The sequence below is a fragment of the Haemaphysalis longicornis genome, unplaced genomic scaffold (assembly GCF_048455015.1).
Source record: "Haemaphysalis longicornis isolate Haplotype H1 unplaced genomic scaffold, Haemaphysalis longicornis Haplotype H1 scaffold_7, whole genome shotgun sequence".
NCBI lineage: Eukaryota > Metazoa > Arthropoda > Arachnida > Ixodida > Ixodidae > Haemaphysalis > Haemaphysalis longicornis.
In genome coordinates this window covers 9114031-9135047 of record NW_027526422.1, presented here as the reverse complement: position 1 = coordinate 9135047, position 21017 = coordinate 9114031, and the positions used below count along the sequence as shown (strand labels likewise).

The 21017-nt window shown below is 46.0% G+C and overlaps 2 protein-coding genes across 2 annotated transcripts; one reads left to right on the top strand and one right to left on the bottom strand.

Moving 5' to 3' along the window:
- Positions 1-115: 115 nt before the first annotated feature.
- Geminin (geminin DNA replication inhibitor) lies at positions 116-4557 on the bottom strand. The gene is made up of 6 exons (XM_077675900.1): positions 4400-4557; positions 4234-4332; positions 4051-4168; positions 3309-3391; positions 3150-3239; positions 116-640 (listed from the first exon to the last, which is right to left on the bottom strand). Exons 1-6 carry the CDS (start codon positions 4415-4417, stop codon positions 602-604), a joined length of 447 nt encoding a protein of 148 aa, XP_077532026.1. The 5' UTR covers positions 4418-4557; the 3' UTR covers positions 116-601.
- Positions 4558-4739: 182 nt separating this feature from the next.
- Positions 4740-19973, top strand: Aldh7a1 (aldehyde dehydrogenase 7 family member A1). Its single transcript, XM_077675897.1, has 8 exons — positions 4740-4984; positions 5788-6033; positions 8292-8570; positions 10120-10425; positions 13487-13663; positions 14969-15175; positions 15921-16013; positions 19166-19973. The coding sequence occupies exons 1-8, from the start codon at positions 4808-4810 to the stop codon at positions 19283-19285; spliced, it is 1605 nt and encodes a 534-aa protein (XP_077532023.1). The 5' UTR covers positions 4740-4807; the 3' UTR covers positions 19286-19973.
- The last annotated feature ends 1044 nt before the right edge of the window (positions 19974-21017 follow it).

Genomic DNA, 21017 nt, shown 5'->3' with positions numbered 1-21017 from the left:
ACTTACTATTGGCAACCAACGATAAAATCAAGTACATGTTAGCACCCATTACACAAGAAATGATGGCCCACCAAGCTCAGTTTTCAAGTGTAAACAGCACACACCACATATACCGTAAAGCTTGACAACATGATTTATTTCTTTGAAAACTACACTACATAACGGCCTGGGTGAAACACCTTTTAACATATACTGAACACACAATTGCCACATTCCATTCCAAAATTGGTATTCTTCCACGAATGACCTCATGTACACAAATTCATCCTTAGAATGTAGACAGGTCTTGTACATAGCATGTACAAAGCAGGCTTTAAATACTGTGCATGTGCTTGATAAAGACAATGCAATATTGTCATGCACTCCACAATATTACCCATATTTATACTGTGCACTAATTTATTTCGTAGGACAAAAGAAAGAAACGTTTTTTGGATGTGTACTTAGTGGCAAATGTACAGAGGCTCCGCTTTTTCAGTGCTGTACGAAAACTCAAAATAAATTCATTGAAACAATGAGGTGACAGTGCATGTCTGACTTCACACATGAATGCAAGGTGGTATATACAAGAAGAAACAGGTGAACTAGTTGCCAGAGAAAATTATTCCGCTTCGCACGGCAGTGTCCCTCCAGTTAATTCCTGAAAGAAGAAATAAAAGAGTGCTTGAAACTACAACTCATTAAGTGCTTGTTTAAATCGACTTGAGACGAACAATTTGGTCATTTGGATAACCAGCTGAGTTCGCAATGCCCCTGAAAGGAGTGGAACTGACTGATAAACATCAATAGATTACACAGTTAAAGAGACCCTGCAACACTGCAGTGCAAGTGAACTTGCGCAACATTTAGATTACACTGCAGTAACATCTGAGCCAAATATTACACACGCACGCGAAGCGGTCAGCGCGCAAATCACTGTGAAAGACGCGGGAAAACCGACCACGTTCTCTTCAGTTTTCCTCATTATGCACCCACGACACGGCCTAAACGACGTCGTTGTGGCCATGGCTGTCCTATTTGCTGTCGCTGGTCAATTTCGCGGCTCATTTCTCGCATTTCCTGTGACGATCCACCGTCGTAGGCGCTGTGTGCCAACCACTTCTATGCCTGCACATGTACGCACAGTTTTGGCATTCGTGTTTTGAGTGACAGACTCCATACTCTTCTTTCAACGAGACCACTCAACAACAAACGTTTGTTGCTTCAAAAACGCCCTATCAGCCTGAGCGAGTGCTTGCAAGCAGGCCACCATGCCTGCTTTTTTTGTGGCACCAGATCGGAAACAGACCCCTCCACGTTGCGGAGGAAAGGAGAAAACTCTCCGGCATGTGATATATCGAAGGCCGCCGCAAAGATTGCCGTGAGCCGCCCAACCTCTCCAGGAGAGAGCGCGCAGCTTTTGTCACGTTGTCTGCGGTCGAGTTGACAGGGAACAATTATGCACGATTTCTGATCGTGCGTAGTTTCAGTGATAGTGAACGGATTTTCATAATTCTTGAGGGAGGAGATTGCTAGGACAATAGACTTTACCCCAAAACACATTCCGAGTAGTCGATGGTAAGTGTTGCAGGGTCCCTTTAAATGCAAGGGGACAGCATGTGGCCCACGCTAACCTAGCAATTCCTACAAGTGCTTAGAAACAATGTGCCGGCAGATAGAGCATGCCCGTCGTGTTGAAGAGCACATTTTCAAATCATTGCCTCCCTGGTTCGCATAGCACAGGTCACGCCCTCTTGCGTTCAGTTTAACAGAGAATTTGTCATTTTCATTTTGTACGTGTTACAACATGGAACAGGCTTAATCATTGTGGCTAAGGCCAGCAGGAAAAACGGTTGCAATCAAGACCCAGAGTTCGTGGCCAACACTGAATACCCCATTTACTGCATAGCAAAGCCTGGAGGTACAGTAAAAGCTTGTTATTCAAACTTGAAGGGGGCCATAAAATCGTTCAAATTAGTGGGCGGCAGCAAGAATGAATGGACATCGCACCACACTGCACGGGCAGAACACAAAGAACCAACCTCTGGACTCTATCACGAATTAGACACTACTACACGTTTGTGGCAGGTGTTTTCGTAAATAATGACACTGTTTATGCTCGAAAGCACGCTTATTTACATGCAAGGGTGAAGGCAATCAAAATTAAAAGCGAAATAAGCTGCCACAGCAGTGTAGTGTGCTCGCTATGCTGTTTTTCAGTTTCATTGCTTTGCATCTCTAGGAAATTTGATCAATGTCACTTAACATGAGAACGAAAACCACTTCTAGGTTTCTGCGAAGTCACACCCACTACTGATTTTAGGAGTGAGAAAGTTCTTTTGAAGTGGTCCACTAGTAAAAAGGTGGTGACAGTGCTTTTTCGCTGCAATACACAAATTTACGAGCCTCAGTACACACTGCCAGCAACACCCGACAACAGCCACTGATGGAAATGCGCAAGTGATTTCGGTGGCCAGCAAAAGCAACTGCTCTTTGAAAGTCATGCCACATCTTTTTCACTAGCTATGCACTAAATGTCGCTCTTCTTTTTTTTTGCTATAAAACTTCATGCTACCTATTTTGAGCGGCTATAAAATCAGATCGTTTTTATTACGCAACAATTTAGGAAGTGTGTGCATGAATAGCAGAGCAGTAGCAAAATTGTTTGGGAGGCAAGGCAGGCTGTTTCCTGAAGCAAGAGGGGCACTGTAATTGACCAAAGCATCTCCTAGGAGTTGGTGGAGGCATGTCAAAGCCACACTACAGGAATTTTAAGTCCCCAAAGCATTTATAAACACACGGTAAAGTAAAATGCAGAGATTTGGACACCGTAGATAAGGATCTGCGATTAGGCAAAGGTACTTGGCGCCAATCAATGACCAATTTTGCAGATACTAGGTTAAAGAGAATCTCCAAAGGAAGGCAGATGGAAGTTTTGGTTGATTGATTGTGGGGGTTAACGAGCCAAAGCTACACCTGGCCTGTAAGGCGCACCGTAGTGGAGGGCTCCAGATTCATTTCGACAATGCGCGCCAGAACCTCAGACATGGGCGTTTTCGCTTCAGTCAGAAAAGCAGCCCTTGCGGCCAGGATCAAACCTGTGTCCTTGAGCTCAGCAGCACAATGACTTCGTAGCCGTGGTGGGTCAGATGAAAGAATTCGAGACGTACCTTCAATAGCTCGGCAAGTGGAAGCGCCTGGTCTGCAATGGTCTGGAGATGCCTGTTTTCGGCCGTCAACAGCTCCACCTGCTCGTGAAGCTGCAAGGCAACCCAAAATAGCAGCATGCGAGTTCTGCACTACAGTACAATGTATGGAGCACAGAATACCTGCTCGTTCTCCTTCAAAGCCGTCTCAAGAGCCAGGCGCCGCTGCTCCGCAAGTTGTTTCCAATACTGAGCTGGAACTTCCTCTGAAAAACAAAATAACGGCGTGTTTATGAGAAGCAGAGGGATGGGGAAGGGGGGGTGGTACACAAGGCTCAAAGTTCTGCCTATGCATTTCTTTCGCTAGCCTACAGAGGAAATTACGAATAAACACAGAAATAGCCGGATTTATCCCTGCGGTACTAAATTTAACGAAAAAACGCAAGCGATAAGATTCTTGGCATAAAACTTTACGAGAACCGAAATATTTTGATTTTTCGCGAGTGCTAAGGTTACACTAAATAGTTTATAACAGCTAACAACAGCGATTCTGTTAGCTGTCCTCACAACTACCGAAGAGAGCCTGACTCATGATGCAGCCAGTCAATCTACCGGCGTTCGGCAGTCCAGCAGATTAGATAACGGCAACTGTTGGCCCCGTTGTATTAGATACTTGCTGAGCTGTTTTAGGTTACTTCAGAGTGCACGTAAAAATGGCGCGACGTTTGCACGCAGCAGCTGCGGCGGCGAGAAACGAACGCTAGCCGCGTCTGAATTGCCACGAAGCGCAAGATAGCTGCTCGGCGTTCCCTAACACTAGAACTTTACTGCCTCGCAACTCACCCCCACTCCCGTATTCGCACCGTTCTCGTCGCTGAAACAAGCACACAAATGTTGGGGCTGACTGAGGGCGTGCAAATATTACCATTGACCATTAGGTCGTAGGCGTCGCACGGAGAGTCCTGTTCACCATGGCGGTCAGCTTTCGTGCTCCTCGGCGGCGCAGGATTCTCGGCGTCAATAAATGCAGGATTCTTAGGCTTCTGAAACAGCACGAGATTTCGTGTTCAGACGCTTATCTGCGCGTCCCTTGTAGACGCATACTCACTTTCACGAAGTTCAGACGCATGACGCCATCGCTGACTAAAAGCCCGCGCTGGTTCGCAGTGGAGGGCTGCATCTCGCTCAAGGCTTTCCTTTTTTGACCCTGCATAATTTAGGAAAGATTAAAGACCAACGCTAAGTTGTAAAACGTCCAGTAGCAACACACCAACCTTGCCTGCAGTCTTCATTTTTGCTTTTGGACACGACAACAAAGCCGACGCAGCCGCTTACTCCCGCTCAGAAATTTACAGAATCCCGCGGAAGCAGAAACCGACCTCGAGGGCAATGGACCCCTGGCGGCCTCGCAGCTGTTTAAGATGATGGTAAGCGAAATTAAAAAGAATCTCTAAACACTCAAAATTATAAATATTCTTGTACAATAAATAAACCTTTTTAGCAAAATATATTGTTGAACAGTTTTTTGGTACAGTGTTTTTTGATACAGTGCTCGCAGCGTTCGTTGGCCCTTCTCACGCGCTTGCGCGCGCATCCAATCCGTCCAATCACCAGCTTCGCTGGCTTCGCCGGTTTTGCCACATCCTTCACATACATCCTGCCAGCTGCGGGCGGTGGGCGTCATGTGGCTGCTGCTAGCTCGTCGTGGACTGAAGATCACTGCCTCCAAGGTCTTTCACAGAAGGATGTCGTCGTCCGGTTTTCTCGTCGATGAGGCCGAGTATTCCTTTCTCAAGGAGCTCGGTTTGACGAAGAAGAACTTGGGAGTGTACGACGGACAATGGCGAGGTAGCGGTCAGGTGAGCCGATACCGATACTCGTGTGACCCGGCGTGCCCGGAGGTCGCCGGCGATAAGACGGGATCCACGCGGCATCAACTTTCAAGCGCCGCAACTTTGCCCCGCTTGTCTTGAATGTTATTCTAATCGTCAGTATATGCCAATTACGTAATAAGTGACTAGCAGTCGGCATAACTAAGAATGCATGTTCACTATTTTTTTACCCTGATTGTGAAACACTAGTTGTCTTTCGCCTGTAACATCCGGACCGGCCTTTTTTGTCTCGGTGACCAAGAAAACAAAAATGAAAACGATCCATTACTGCTATGTGTTTACGAGCTGTTTGAGAGCCGTTGGAGCTTTTGTGTTGCGGTTTTGAATTGTGAAACAGCTTACATTGGTGGGCTGCAGAGTTCACCGTGCGTCGGCACTTTCAACTTAACGTAGTATCAACGCTGTCTGCGTACATGAAAAAAAAAAAAAAAAAAAAAGCACATCTGCGAATTTTTCTCTGTTGCAAAGTCAAGCTTTTATGTCATTATAAAGTGCCTTCTCTATTCTGAATTCGGCGTGAAAATATTTGAAGCGCATTGTCGCTCAAGGGCGGCGATGCTTGCCGCTTGTAGAAACTCTTTTATTTATATGGGATTCATTCGTTGACCAGACTTAACGGCAAGCCGTCTGCTCAAGAAAGTGCCAGCTCAAAAAAAAAAAAAAAAAAAGGTAGCCAAACCAGTCTACTTGAACTGCACAAGCGATAGTTTAACAATGTCCGTCTTGTAAAAGTGGCACGAGCCCTGAAAGCGTGCTTCTCGGCATTTCAGGTTCTGACGTCCTACTGCCCAGCCAACGCTCGGCCCATTGCCGAGGTGGTTCAGGCGACGCCAGCCGAGTACGAGGCAGCAGTGTCCGCCAGTTCAGCAGCATGGCAGCAGTGGGCGGACCTTCCCGCCCCGCAGCGCGGAGAGATCGTTCGCCAGATGGGCGATGCGCTCCGCCGCTACAAGGAGCCTCTCGGCAAGCTAGTCTCGCTCGAGATGGGCAAGATCCTGGCCGAAGGGGAGGGCGAGGTACGTGGGGGAGGGCAGGCCGTGTTCACGAGCCGACGGGTTTATCACGCTAGATAAATTCACACGGGGGCAAGTTTTCAGACTAATCGCATGTAAAAGTTCCAGTTAGTCACAGTCTGACGGTCACATGAAAATGATTGGTTCACTCATGTGTGATGCATGGGTTGTTGGACAGTTGCGTGTTGGTTTACAAATGGTTAGCATACGCAAATGAAAATGAATTGCGCAGTACCAAGTTTATAGTCTGATCAAAATTTGGCTTGATCATTGTACTTTTCCCTGTTTCCACTAATGATCAGCTTACTGTATCGCAGTCCATGCATAAAATGTCGGGAATACCTTCGGCTTGTTGAATTCAGCCGCAAGCTAAATGCATACTAGCAAGTGTACAATGCTTCAGGGGGACTACATATTTTTGCCTTGTGGTGCGTGCATGCATCTGCGCAAATGTTCTGCATATTCCTCACTCTGAATGTCTAGCTTCCCGCACAAGTTAAGGGGGGGACACAGCTCTTAAAACAATTTCTTTTAGTTTTGAAGCAAACTCTATGAAAGTTGTCAGCTTTCCTGCTTTTTTTTTTTATATTTTCCAATGAGAGAATAGTTTTTTTTTTTTTATGCACCACTTGGAACTAATTTTGCAGCTCACTAAACCTTGGTGTTTGAAATGGGCATTCGAAATGGTTCCTTGCAACTGGTACCACCAAGGTTTAACGAACTGTAAAATTTGTTGCAAGCGGTACATCGAAAAACTGATTCTCATATTGCACCCACCAGGCTTCATAGTATTGGAAAATAAAGATTACAGTTTTATGGCTAACACTGTTTTGTCTATTTTTCCTCCAAAAATGGCTAATTAGCTCTAATTATCTTGATAACTGACTTACTCAAAAAATAATGGCATATTTGAAATCAGTGGGGAACAAGCAGCAAGACTGACAAGTTTCACAAAGTTTACTTAACACTTAAAGGAAGCTGTTTTTAAAGCAGTGTCTCCCCTTAAAGATCTCTGAGGGTGTAAATTATTATGTAGCATTCACTACAGCACGCCTGATGGTCCAAGCAGACATTTAGGGCACCAAACCCCCAAATTTTTTTTAATATTCTGCAGTCTATCTCGCCATTCAAATGAATTTCGAAGAGTACCACTGAAACGTCAATATTTCAGACTTTTTTTGGGGGGTTGCCTGCCAAATAAGTTTTTGCACTTTCCCTTGATCTTGAAAAACCTTTTGACAGTATGTCATGTCATGAAAGTTGCCAGTTCTAACGTTTCCTTCACAGAAAAAAAAGAAAAGCAAATCTGTAAGTTGCTGGCTCTGAGAAGGGTTTCGTTGCTTGTGGGCATAAACTAATATAGCTGTTGCACCTAACAAAAGAGCTACCATATAGAGGGTGTTTCACCTAACTTTAGCCAGAGTTTAAAAATATGTCGATGCACTCTAAGACAACACAACCAAATACATGTTGCTCACTTTTGTATGTAGTTTTTCCCATGATTTCTTGTACATTGCCTAATTTGATAATTAGTCGATTTTAATCAGCCAACTTTAGAACGAACGAAGCTTGGCCAAAAATCGCAATTGAAAGTTGCAGAGCGGTATTCAAAACCTCAGAGTGAACAGTCTGTCTTTCTATCCATTAAGTAGGCATTGGCTGTGCCATTTGCGCCAGCGATAAGCAGACGCAGCGGTTATCACTTGTCCTGCCAGAATCAACTGGTTCATCATCTGCCCTGTCACATTTTAAGCGGCAGTGCGCCTATGGCAGTTTGCGCGCGTAACGTTTGGGAGCACTGCAATCAAGACACTTGAGCCCGCACGTCACACTATTTTTTTTGTATTTCGCGGGCATCTTCAATACGCTGAAAAACACTTAATACCTAATGGATAGAAAGACAGAGACTGTTTATTCTGAGGTTTTGAATACCACTCTGCAACTTTCTCATTGCGATTTTTGGTCAAGCCTCGTTCATTCTAAAGTTGGCTAACTAAAATTGACTAATTATCTAATTAGGCAATGTACAAGAAATAACGTGAGTAACTACATAGAAAACTTAGCAATATGCAGTTCGTTGTGTCGTGTTAGGGTGCATCGAAATATTGTTAAACTCTGGCTAAATTAAGGTGAAACACCCTGTATATTCCTAACTGCTCAGAAAAAGATGCTGTCAACGTCATCTGTGCTGTGCCGTTCTTGGGCTCTGGGACATCGGCCAAATTTGTTGATATCGTTGTTCTCTCTACCTCCTTAAACAGGTGCAAGAGTACATTGACGTATGCGACTATGCTGTGGGCCTGTCGCGCACCATCGAGGGCAAGTGGCTGCCAAGTGAACGACCAGGCCATGCGCTGCTCGAGGCATGGAACCCCCTGGGAGTGGTCGGTGTCATCACAGCGTTCAACTTCCCTGTGGCCGTCTATGGTTGGAACAGCGCTATCGCACTTGTCTGCGGTGACACGCTCATCTGGAAGACAGCCAGCACCACCCCGCTGTGCGGCGTGGCTGTGACCAAGATCATCTCCAAAGTCCTCGAGGTAACTGGCTATGATAGATAAGAGTGCCGGTGTTTTAAAGACTCAGCCTTTGCCCCTAGTCGGGGGTGGGGTAACAGTCACAAGCCATTGCAAAGGAATGCTTCTGAAGGGATTGAGTGTTGAAACCCCTTTTCTGTAAACAAAGGGTTGTATCAAAAACTAGTATCTAATTTTTTGTTCCTCAAAACAGAGTGGTTGTCATCATCATCAGCAGCAGCAGCATGCACATTTTTTGTTACCTTGCACCACTCCGGGTTCAAAGTGCATTTTGTGCATATCTTGTGTGTGTGTCTGCCCATTTTCGTTTTTGCCAGTAAAGCTAGAAAGGAAATTTCTTGAATTTTCATAATTAATATGTGACATTTGTTTTTACACCTGCTTTGCATTGTGTTTTACAATGCTTTCAGGTGGAACAGTTGCGCCGTAAGTATTTTGCACAGCTAGACAAGTGCTATATACAAGATTTCCGTTCCACTGTTTGCATCTTCAATTATGGCATCATTTTCGCAACAGTTCGTAAACCTACATAATCCGGAACAAAAAAAAAAAGACGTGGACCAGTCAGAACAAAAACGTACTGACGTTTCAACTTCCAGAACAATTGTGAACAAGGCTTGCATACTGGAAGCCGAATTGTCAGTACGTTTTTGTTTGGACTGGTTGGCACACCTTTTTTGTTCCGAATGTACCCTCCCGGGCTGATGGGATTCCATCATGCTCTCGACTTCAAACCTACTTAATGTTTGTAAGCAACCATGAAAGAAACTAGCCAATAGTTAGCAAAGTTTTTGCAGCTTTCTGGCAGCTGCTATTTTGAAGACATTCACTGGCGATGGAATTATCTAAATGCTGCAGTTCAGCAATCATTACGACTTGTCGCTCTCAATCTCAGTGCATCTGCGACATCACGCTGCGAAGCAATCTTTACAGGCATGTTTGTTGCGTTAATGGGCAGATAATCCACAATGAGTCTCACAAGGCCACTGCAGTGCTTGCTTTTTTTGATGGATACAAAACCACTTGGGTCGAGATTATGGTCCATGATAAAGATTCCCATGATCTGGAGCTCTCTGCTACGGTGCACCTTATAATAGCCCGAGTAGAGCTTCGACGTGTCAAACCCACGAAAATAAAATAAAAAAAATTTTGCCGTTGCAGAGTTGAATTGAGGCAGAATTTTCGCGACAATTTGTCGTCCTACTGTGTGCTTGTAAGCAACTTGAGGAAACTGGGCATTTGCTGGCAGAATGATTGCAGCTTTCTAAAGGCTGCTATTTTGAGTCTCCGCTGATAGCATTGTTTTGCAACCTCTGTGGCCTTGACACTAGCTGCCCCCACCCAATCCCAGTGCATCCGTGACATTGCACTGTGACGCAGTCTCTACAGGGCAGATAACCCACATCCATGATGGCACGCTGTGAAGCTGTCTTTCCAGGCAGGCTTAATCTGTTAATGGGCAGATAACCCGCAACGCATCTCGCATGCTCGCGAGGCTGCTTTCACGACGGCAGCGCTCACCCCCCTCTTATGCTTGTTCTCCTCTGTGAAGGACAACAAGCTTCCCGGAGCAGTGTGCGCCCTGACGGTGGGCGGACCCCCCATCGGGGACGCCATGGCGAAGGACAACCGTGTGCGGCTGCTCTCGTTCACGGGCAGCACGCAGGTTGGGCGCCAGGTGGCGCTGAAGGTTCAGGAGCGCTTTGGGCGGCCCCTGCTGGAGCTGGGCGGAAACAATGCCATCCTGGTGGACGAGGACGCTGACCTGGACATGCTGGTGCGCGCCGCCCTCTTCGCCTGCGTCGGCACCGCTGGGCAGCGCTGCACCACCACGCGACGCATCATCGCCCACCACAAGGTCAGGGCATAGATACCTGGTGGGAGCTGAAGTGTGCTGCACACTTACGGAGGCTGGTCCAGCCAGAGGCGACGGGAATCTAATATCTGTGCCACCCAGCTGCTCCTGTTTACCGCACAGTGTGTTGTGTACCTGGTTGAAAGGGACACCAAAGGCTGAATGAAATTTTGTTTCAACTGAAGGATCGTATGTTTCTTAGCTCCCTTGGCTTTTGTTCGATGCATTATTGGCTGAGAAATAAGGAAACAAAGCTGCCATTTCTCTCACCCACTTCCCTTTCACTTTTTTTGTGATGTAGCCGTTGCGTCACAAGCGAGGAGTAATGGTAGCACCAGTGCAGTCTAGCGGGTAAGCGCTGGCAGCCGTAGCTCTTGCGTCTCCGAATCATGGCAGACTGCAGAACGTTCGTCTGGCTGAGGAGGCTGGCTTGGGTGTTTATGATTTTTCACCGACTGAATGAGAAACGCTTTTAAATTCTCGAGCGGCCGGTGTGGCAGTCTACTGCGGATTCCCAGACCCCATCCAGCCAGCTGCCAGCGAAGCCTCTTTTGAAGTAACAAGCGCTGTTTCGAATATCATTCCCAATGTTCCGGACTCCCGGCTGGCGGCATTCAAGAGTGCGCCTTCATTTCACCGGTCATCTCGCGATCACAGCCATCTCATATCTTCTCTCGCATAGCTCCAGTCCGGCATGAAATAAACTCTTCACGGCAGCCGTGTCGACAGTCGTTGTCTGCGCCCCTTTGGCTCAAATATAACAAAGACATAGCAAGGCACGCTTTAAGGATTATCAATGGCAGCTCGAGGCTAACAAGTCGATCGGTCAGCTAACCACTCGCAGTAAGTTCATTTCACTGGCGATTATGTTCGAACCGGGCGTGCCTTACTGATAATTTCTTAAATTAAGTGTTACTTCTTCTACTCCACGCATGGAGAACAGGAGATAGAAAGCCCGGGTGGCTTGCTTAACCACCTGCAGTGCATGTAGTTCCTTTTTCCAATTCCAATGGAGGGACTTCAGCTGCTTCCCGCCAGGTATACTGCTCGCAGAAGCTGGGACGCTCAGTGTTGTAGGTTATTGACTTTGCTAGTTGTGCACAAATTCTTTTCGAAAACAAAACTGAATGCATGATGGTTGACTGAATAGTTTGGGAAGCAGTCTCCCTCGCAGTGTGTAGAGGCTGAAACGTGTTTTTGATTTACTTTGGGAAAGCTAAACTTTTGATTTACTTTTATTTCGCATGCGCAGCCACTTAGGAACCGTTTATTTCAGGAAAAGATCTATAGATGCTCCTCCAATGAGCTCTCACTGGTCACCACTTTTGTGACGTCACAAACTGTAGTACCCAAATGCGTACAGGGTGTCGTCCCCTGTTTTCACATTTCTGGCATTTTCTGCCCAATTTTCTCAACACTGCTAGTGTTGAGGAAGGAGTAGTTAGATTCTCGGCACAGTAATCCATATCGATACAGGCCAACTCGTTCCCACACTTTAGTGTCCCTTTAAAGGAGCCATGAAGAGAAAATGCAACTTCATTTAATTTGAAAGAACTAGGATTCAGTATCTCACTCAGCTCCATTACAGCCACAGAAGATGTTTTTTTAACAAAAAAAAAGCAAGAAGTATTTAAAAACTTTCAAATTTTGCACCACAGTGACGCGTTATGAGCAAGAATGACGTCATACAGGCCAACAATAAAACACAATTTTCAGTGCGTTAACTGCACGTTAGCATTCAAGTGATGCGGTCAAATGGAACTAGAGGCCCCATTACAGACGTCGAGTCATGTGTCGTCGCGACAGGTCAGTTAGGCGGCCGCCAATCGCACAAAAAAGGTTCCATGACGTCATAGAAAAGTTGCGGGAAATTATCTAGGGGATCGCGACTGCTTCACACGTTTTCTTTAATATCTCTGTTATTTGTTCGAAGATTGCGATGATATTGGTATCATTGTTATCGGGACTAAGCACTCTTTCTAATAAACCCAACTTGTATTTTGTCTTCATGGCTCCTTTAAGTGACCTTACAAGGCAAGCGAATGTGGAGCTTGCTGCACTAGGAAGGAGCTCACTTTCAGCAGCAACTTATGTCTTGGCTGCCATTTGGTGTAGTTTTGTTCAGAATCTTCATTTGCACATGGTGTAACAGGTATTTGTACTGGCACAGGCTCCAGAGAAAGACTGTCTGGGGGATTTTCTTATGCAGTGCACTGGTGCATATTGTTTGACAGCTTTTGTTTTTAAAAAGGAAATCTCACATTTGGTTAGGAAATGTGCGCATATAACTGGTGTGTATGTTTTTAAAATACTTTATTTTAGCTGTTATTGGAACACTGGAACAGGCTGAGGCAAATGCTAGACACATTTATAAAACTTCGGTATGTTACTTGCCTCTGTTTGAGTAGTAGTGCAGGAAAAGCAAGAGTTCACAACAAAGATGGAGCTCTTTGATGTCAATGGCCTTGCATCACAAAAGCAGATGTTACCATTGCAAACATGCAATGCTGGTTGAATGCACCCTGCAGTCCAACACTGGTTGGTGTACTAATTATGCAAGTCCTTGTTTTTCATTTTTTGGGTGCATCAGAGATATAATAAAGCTCCGACTTGTATGTCTTAGTATGCTATTTTTGTTTAGCATAAGTACGAAATAACTTCGGCTGCCACAGTCTTGTCAGTTTTAAAGGGTGAGAAGACAAAGTGAGAGTTTGGTACAGTAAGAATTTTGTCCTGCGAGGGTGGGGCCAACTTCATATATCACTGGAATGCTAACGTGCAGTCAACATACTGATAGCTATGTTTTCAGTTGTGGTCTGCGTTGTGTCACTCCTGCCCATATTCCAAAACAGCAGTGCAAAACTTGAAAGCTGTTCTATTTTTATTTTGCTTTTTTTTTTTTTTTTTTTGGTTAAAAAGGTCTCTTGTGACTGGAATAGAGCGTAGTGTTTCACCAAGGGCTTGTTTTTCAAATGTAGCATATCTGCGTTTTGCCTTCATGGCCCCTTGAATAGCCGAGCTCCTGTGTGGCTAAGCAGGGTTGCTGCTGCTGCTGCTGTTGCAGGTGTACGACCAGGTGCTGTCGCGGCTCAAGAACGCCTACAGCCAGGTCCGGCTGGGCGACCCCCTGCACCCGTCCACCCTGTGTGGGCCCCTGCACACGGAGCGTGCCGTCGAGGAATTCCTCGAGGCCGTTGCGGAAGCCACCAAGTCTGGCGGGGTCATCGAATGTGGCGGCAAGGTGGGAACATGGCAGTTGCCGCGTATGTCCCTGAGTTGCACATATTTCAGCCTGCGTAGATAGGCAGTAGCAAGGGCTATTTATGTTTTGAAGCATGTGTATTGTCCTGGAATTCTTCCGTCAGAGCTTGCATTTTCATATACCTCTGGGGCTGAAACTGGCAGGAGGCATCCCAGCCTGTGCGATTGCGTGCTCAGCTAAAATTCTAAATTAGGGACGGGGGTTCGATTCCCGGCTGCGGCGGCCACTTTTCTGATGGAGGCGAAAAGCGAAAACGCCTGTCTGTGTGAGATTTCGGCCCACGTTAAAGATCATCAGAATGTCAAAATTAATCCGGAGACCTCCACTACGTTGTTCCTCATCACCTGTGTAGTGTCAGCACATTAAACCTTGTAACAAAAACGAAATTCTCAGTTTTCAACTGCACTTTTGTTTAGGTTACAGGGCCTAATAAACTTCTTAAAGCATCTCTGGTGAAAGAAATCTGTATGGAAGTTGTGCAAGCTGTACTCATTCTTTTGTGCGGGAATGCAGTTTTATGCTTTGTAGCAACCTCTAACTCCCACAAGTGATAGATCTTGTAAAGAGTACGTTCCAGTTTGGGATCATTGGAGAGGAAAATGCATGCCTGCCAGGTTTTCCGATTTTTCCGGGAGACTCCCGAATTTTCATGGTTTTGTACGATTGTACGACCGAAACAAAAAGCTCCCGAAAACGCACCCGTCTTTGGCTTAATCCTTTCCCAAGTATGACCACAATGCGTCGGAGATATACCTGACAATCCAACCAGACACCAGTTCGCATCATTATCAGTGAAGTGCTTAAAAAGCGTAGTCGGCCATGCGCAGACGGTGAACCTGTTCGTCCCATTGTTTATAGAAACGCAGCGCCGTCGCCGCTTTCATTTACGCACGAGCCCAGTCGTTCGGAAGATTTAGCAAGTCTCCTGTGGTGTAGCTTGTTAGTTTAGACGAAACAACAAAACAGTTCAGTTCCTGCTGTTTTGTATTGCGCTTGAAGTACTATTTCCAGGACTTTCTGAAAAGGGCGGCGTTAGCAACGTCGAACATTTAAGTGATGTAGCTTGTTGGTAGTTTGGGCAAAGAAACAATTCATTTCCTGCTATCTTGTAAGTAAATAAAAAAATATGTGGAAAGTTACCCATTCTGTTGTTGCTACTACCCCCCCTCCCCCCAGTAAGATCTCCCTAATGCCATCCCGGCAAACCTGGCAGGTATGAAATTGAGTACGAGCCAATTCCCAGCTGCTCCTTCTCGCCTTTGACCCTCTTTGTGTGGTGTGCAGCGGGTGCCGGGCGCGGGGTACTTTGTGGAGCCCACGATCGTGACGGGCCTCCCCCACAACGCCCCCGTGGTGCACCGGGAGACGTTTGCGCCCATCGTGTACCTGCTCAAGTGCGACAGCCTGGACCAGGCCATCGCCTGGAACAACGAGGTTGAGCAGGGCCTCTCCAGCAGCCTCTTCACCAACAACCTCGGAAACCTCTTCAAGGTGCGGCCAAGAAAGTTGGCTTTTTCTTTGTGAGTGTGGTGGGGGGGAATCAAAAAGTGAGCAAATGCTGTGCTGATTTCGAAGGGATGGCTTCAAAGGTAGCCTTAAACATAAGTCAGCTTTGTCTGCCTCCAACTTTTGTGTGCCTCTATGTTTATGCTGTTTTAGAGGTGCATCTCCCAGCTGGTTCCACTGACTTCATGCTGTCAGCCATGTAACATGGAGCTTCAGGAGCAAACTCCAGGGCTCTGTTTTAAAAGTATCTGTGATATCAGATAGTGCCTTGCTGCGCGGTATTTTTGCTTTATCAGGTTTTACAAATGCCACACTAATGCAGCCCTGTAAAAGCCGTGAAGGGTTTTCCACACTTTGCACGACCAATGCTCTGGTGTTACAACCATGACGAAAGCTTTGGTTTGTTCTGTGTAGTCACTACTATCTTTAGAACAAACAAGTTTTACTGCGGCCATTTTTAAATAAGATTTCACTCTTTCGGTAGAGCTTGCTTTTTCAAAGTGTCTAGGTGGTCAGCCAGTAATTGCCCGACTCCATTAGCTAAGTGAACATGTATACGTGTAGCACCGTTTTGCACATATTTCATAGTTGGGTGTTTGCGGGCGCTTCAAGTGCGGCCAACTAAGTGTAAAGGTGTAGCAAAGGTGTGTATGCCTCGATATCAATTTATAAACAGTTTTCCATCCGGGCCTTTTTACATGTCATCGGTTTTCCCTTTTCAATGGTGCAGTGGCTGGGACCTAAAGGCTCGGACTGCGGCATTGTGAACGTGAACATCCCCACGAGCGGAGCAGAGATTGGCGGGGCTTTTGGCGGGGAAAAGGTGAGGCTTTGGATTTTGGCATGCATGCCACTCCAGTTGCTTCTATTTATTTGGCAAGTGCAGCTGGTGCCTGCGAGTTCAACCTTTACAGGCCTGGCAAGGGCGCACGAACAGGAGTTTCGAAAGTAAAATTAAAGGAGCCATGAAGACAAAATACAAGTTGGGTTTATTAGAAAGACTGCTTAGTCCCGATAACAATGATACCAATATCATCGCAATCTTTGAACATTTAACGGAGATATTAAAGAAAACGTGTGAAGCAGTCGCGACCCCCTAGCCAATTTCCCGCAACTTTTCTATGCCGTCACGGAACCTTGTTTGTGCGATTGGCGGCCGCCTAACTGACCTGTCGCAACGACACATGACTGGACGTCTGTAATGGGGCCTCTAGTTCCATTTGACCGCATCACTTGAATGCTAACGTGCAGTTAACGCACTGAAAATTATGTTTTATTGTTGGCCCGTATGATGCCATTCTTGCTCATAACACGTCACTGTGGGGCGAAATTTCAAAGTTTTTAAATACTTCTTGCTTTTTTTTTTTTTCATTAAAAAATCTTTTGTGGCTGTAATGGAGCTGAGTGAGATACTGAATCCTAGTTCTTTCAAATTAAACGAAGTTGTATTTTCTCTTCATGGCTCCTTTAATGAGTGAAACACTAGAAAGCTTAAATTACTTACATTGCCAGAAATACTCGGAAGCTTCTCGACTTTTTAGTCTTGTAGCCAGGTTTGTGTTGCATGCTTTGAATTTCGCTGAAATGTTTTAACCCTTTTTTTTTATTTCTAAGCTCTGTATCCCGCCAAATAAGATGAAATGGCAGGTAACTGACACCAACAGCATTTTAGTATTTTTTTAGTCACGTACAGAATTGTGTACATAGTGTCACAGATGTAAGGAGCGCTCTGTCAAGTAGCGCTGAATATTTCCACAAACGTACATATTTGTGTGATATGCATTGTTTCTGTATTTTTGGGGGCCTCAAGTCTTTGAGAAAATGAGGAAAAAGAGATGAAAAAGCTCACCCGCTGAAGCAGTCGCGTGCGTCGCCATTTGGTTTGTTTATGGTCTACAGTTAAACCTCGTTATAACGAAATTGAAGGGGCGCCGCGATTTGCTCGTTATAGCCAATATTTCGTTATAGCCGTAGCCGACATTTACTGCAAATTTTATGCATTGTAGTTACGTAATACAAAAAGTGGGCGAAATAGCATCTTGTGCATGGCGGTAGTCAGTAAAATAAACACATTCCGGAGGTAAAAAGGAAAAGTCACGAACCTACTTTATTGCAGTTCAAAACTCGTATTTCAAACAGACTTGGCTACGAAGAAGTCCGTAATTAAACATTGATGCACCTTCCTGATGCGAGCGATGGCTCCCTCAGCTGCGGCCGCTACGTTCACGCCATCGCCGCCGCCCTCGTGCGCGCCGAAGTAGCGACGCCGCACATTCCACCGCATCTAGTGCCTCCTACGCCGTCCTTAGCGCTTCTTTTCAAGCCATGCGCAACAGCGCTGACGATGGACTCTCGGTTGCTCACGACGGTGGACAGCGTACTCGTCCACACGTCAGTCTCTTGCGACCTTACCACGGAGTGCACCTTACCTTCCTTCACGCCCGATGCGACGGCTTTTATCATAGCCGTCTTCTGTTCATGCGTAATAGTCTTTCGCTTCCCGCCTGTCGCACTCGCGTTGTTGGAATCACGCCGGCAGTACGATAAAAGATAAACCCGCCGCGGTGGCTCAGTGGCTAAGGCGTTGCGCTGCTGAGCACGAGGTCGCGGGTTCGATTCCCGCCCGCGGCGGCCGCTTTTCTGATGGAGGCGAAAAGCAAAAACGCCCGTGTGTACGAGATTTCGGCGCACGATAAAGATCCCCAGGTGGTCAAAATTAATCCGGAGCCCTCCACTACGGCGCGCCTCATCGCCTGCGTTGCGTCGGCGCGTTAAACCCTACAATCAATCAAATCAACGATAAAAGATAAGGCTGAAGACTGCCAAAACCCACGCACACACAACTACGCAGCGACGTCAGCGATACGAACAGGGGAGGACGGGGGGAGGGGGAGAGGAAGGCGACGCAACCGCGCGCGCAGTGTGCATTGGGGTTCTTATCGGGCTCATTGCGGATAGTCCGCGGATCCCCGAAGCCATAGGGATACGTGGGAAAATCGAACGTCGGACTGCTTCTCGGGGAGCCCGTGGTGAGTCCGACACTGTAAATCGAAGGGCCCCATTGTCTGCATGCCGTGCGCAGCGAGAGGAGGGTGAGGGCTTGCGCGGGCGCAGCGTCCGCATGGGGCGCCAGCCAGCTTCGCGCGCGTGGCGGGAGTTTTGAACTGCTAATACAGCTGCCGCGTCACGCACTGTCTCAAATCCGCGTGGCGCACTGTAGTAAAATTATCTCAAAATTTGATTCCTCAACGAAATTTCTTCGTTATATCCCGTAACGGGGAAATTTTACCTCGTTAAAACGAGGTTTTAAATACATTGGTTTCTATGGTGACTTTCAGGGGGAATTACGATTTGCTCGTTATATCCATTATTTTGTTATAGCCCGTCTCGTTATAACGAGGTTTAACTGTAGTATAATCGTACTTTTTGCCAGATGACCCTAAAATCTTCATTGTTAGACGGAGGATACAAAATTAGGATAAACTAGCGAAGACTTTCAGTTTTGATATTTCTGTATGTAAAAACAGCAGGATTTAAATGTACACACTTGTGTACGTAGCGTCTGAAAGGATTAATGCTGTTTCAGCACCGCAATGAAGCAAATCGCAACAGAGGAGTTTTGGAGGGGCTAAAGTCAAATGGCCTTGCGAAGCCAGGTAGTGGTGTCATGGGCTAAATCTGTTCTCACCTTTTCTCACACTGTGTGAGGCACGCCCTTGACAGAGCATGCTGAACTGGCTTCATAATTTTTTTTTTTTTTTTTTTTTCAAAGGGGGGCTGCTTGCTGCCTCTTTGAGCGTAGCTCATGAAGTGCAAAGTTGTAGTAATCGAGGCCAGATCAACAGGAAGTGGCTTTACAAGTGCTCAAGTGCAAGTCTGCAACGGCTTTTGGCAGGAGCGTGTCTCACGAACAAGCGAAGCCAGCTTTGCCACAAGAGCTTGAGCACCTTCGCAATGGATTCTCTCTTTGCGCAGCACACTGGGGGTGGCCGGGAGTCGGGAAGCGACTCGTGGAAGCAGTACATGCGCCGGTCTACCTGCACCATCAACTACACCAAGGAGCTTCCCTTGGCACAGGGCATCAAGTTCCAGTGAGAGAGAGAGAGGAAATAGTGGCCTTTGAAGCAGCAGCAGCATTCCACCCCCCGATCTACCTGTGCATTGAAGAGCAGCCATCGTGTTAGAACTGCCCTAGTTAGGAGAGTGGGCTCCGATGAACGCATTTGTCGGCACATTGAATGGGACATCAGTGCAGTTTTTTACTCTGGCCACTGGGCTCGCCCTCACTTCTCATTTTTGCGTATGATCTAAAACCATTTTTTTTATGGTACTTAGGGTTGTTGCCTGATGCAATGGGAATTTGGAACCCCATGGTTCTGTGCCGTTGTTCTTAGTTTTTGGCAGAGACATCACATTCCACTAGGGTTGTTTTTGAGCGCTATTGGAAAGAAGAGTAGGTTGTTGTTTTTTTTTCTTTTAACCCTGAAATATAAATATATACTGCGAAAGGCACTGTACTCTTTGCAGTGAAACGTTTCTGTATACCCACACAGTACTTTTCTACCTCTTTACACGAGTCTGTGTACTTTTTGGAAACTTTTGTCAGTTGGCAGAAGCAGGTGTTGAAGTTTTCGTTGCATTCTACAACTGTTAAAATTTTGCCATTATTTTTGATACACTGCTGACTGTTATACACGGATGAGTCTTGTTCTCAGAAGACGGTGTTGTCTTTTCAAGCTGCTATTGAGTCTTCCATTAATCACTAATAAATTTTTTTTGTAGACATGGTCGTCTTCCACTTATTGTTACCGCACAAGTTCTTGCACTTTACAGCACAATCGGAGCATGCACCAGGAAGGCCCCAGTCGGGTCTTCCAATGTCTGCAGCTTTGAGCAGCATCTCTGTGTGAAGCCACTTTTGGTTAGCTTGTGGCTTTTAGTGGTAAGATTTCCCTGCAAAGCATACCAGTACCCTTTTCAGTTTCTTGTGTTTTGTGTGAAACAAAAAACCAAAACCATGCTAGTTAAAAGGGGTTGATCATAGCAACTTGAAAGAGTAATTTCACTCTTGTATCGTTTATTTGTTTTGTGGTATTTCTTACTATGAATAATTGCTCATCTTTTGTGGATGTGCAATGAGCACCCAATGACTGAGGGATAACTAAGAACACTGAAAAAACTGTTTTCTGCATTTTAAAATCTGTGAAAGGGATAGGCCATCAAGAATGGATTGCATGGGTTAAGTTTTCTGCATCAAGGGATCCCGAGGCACCCTTCACCGACATTTTTGAATACAGTGTCTCACAGAGCATGGTCAGAGCGATATCTTGCAAGACTGTGTTCGAGTGATGAGTATTAAGAGAGATTATTAGTGCATAATAACATCCTTGTCATGTTACTAACCGCAGCGGCTGCTTTTTTGATAGAGGCGAGAAGCGAAAACTCCCGTGTATTTGAGGCTTCAGCGCTTGTTAAAGATCCCCAGGTGGTCAGAATTAAGTAGTGTCGGCATGCTGAACCCTACAATCAAACTATTAATATAGTAAAAACTGGATTAGGGCAATTTTGCCCGAATCTGTTGGTGATAACACTACCCTTTCCAGTTTATCTGCCATTTCACAAGAATGGTGGCTTCAACTGTTGTGTGCCTAACGAAGTTCTAGAAGTACCGTGGGCAGCCGCTTGCAGCATTCATACAAGCAGCGTTTTGCCGTTTTGGCAAAATTTAATGCGAAAAAACAACAGTTGATGTGCTGAGCGCTTAGGTCGTGTACAACCAAGGGCTGGAGAAAACCATTTGCAAAAAGTTGATGCAAGGACTGCTTGA

Excerpts from the sequence above, each read along its gene's own strand:
- Aldh7a1 (XM_077675897.1), top strand. The coding sequence starts at position 4,808 with ATGTGGCTGCTGCTAGCTCGTCGTGGACTGAAGATCACTGCCTCCAAG. Across the intron at positions 8,571-10,119 it reads TCATCTCCAAAGTCCTCGAG|GACAACAAGCTTCCCGGAGC; the intron begins GTAACTGGCTAT and ends TCCTCTGTGAAG. Across the intron at positions 13,664-14,968 it reads TCATCGAATGTGGCGGCAAG|CGGGTGCCGGGCGCGGGGTA; the intron begins GTGGGAACATGG and ends TGTGGTGTGCAG.
- Geminin (XM_077675900.1), bottom strand. Across the intron at positions 3,392-4,050 it reads CTACGACCTAATGGTCAATG|AGGAAGTTCCAGCTCAGTAT; the intron begins GTAATATTTGCA and ends TTTGTTTTTCAG. Across the intron at positions 641-3,149 it reads CACTTGCCGAGCTATTGAAG|GAATTAACTGGAGGGACACT; the intron begins GTACGTCTCGAA and ends TTCTTCTTTCAG.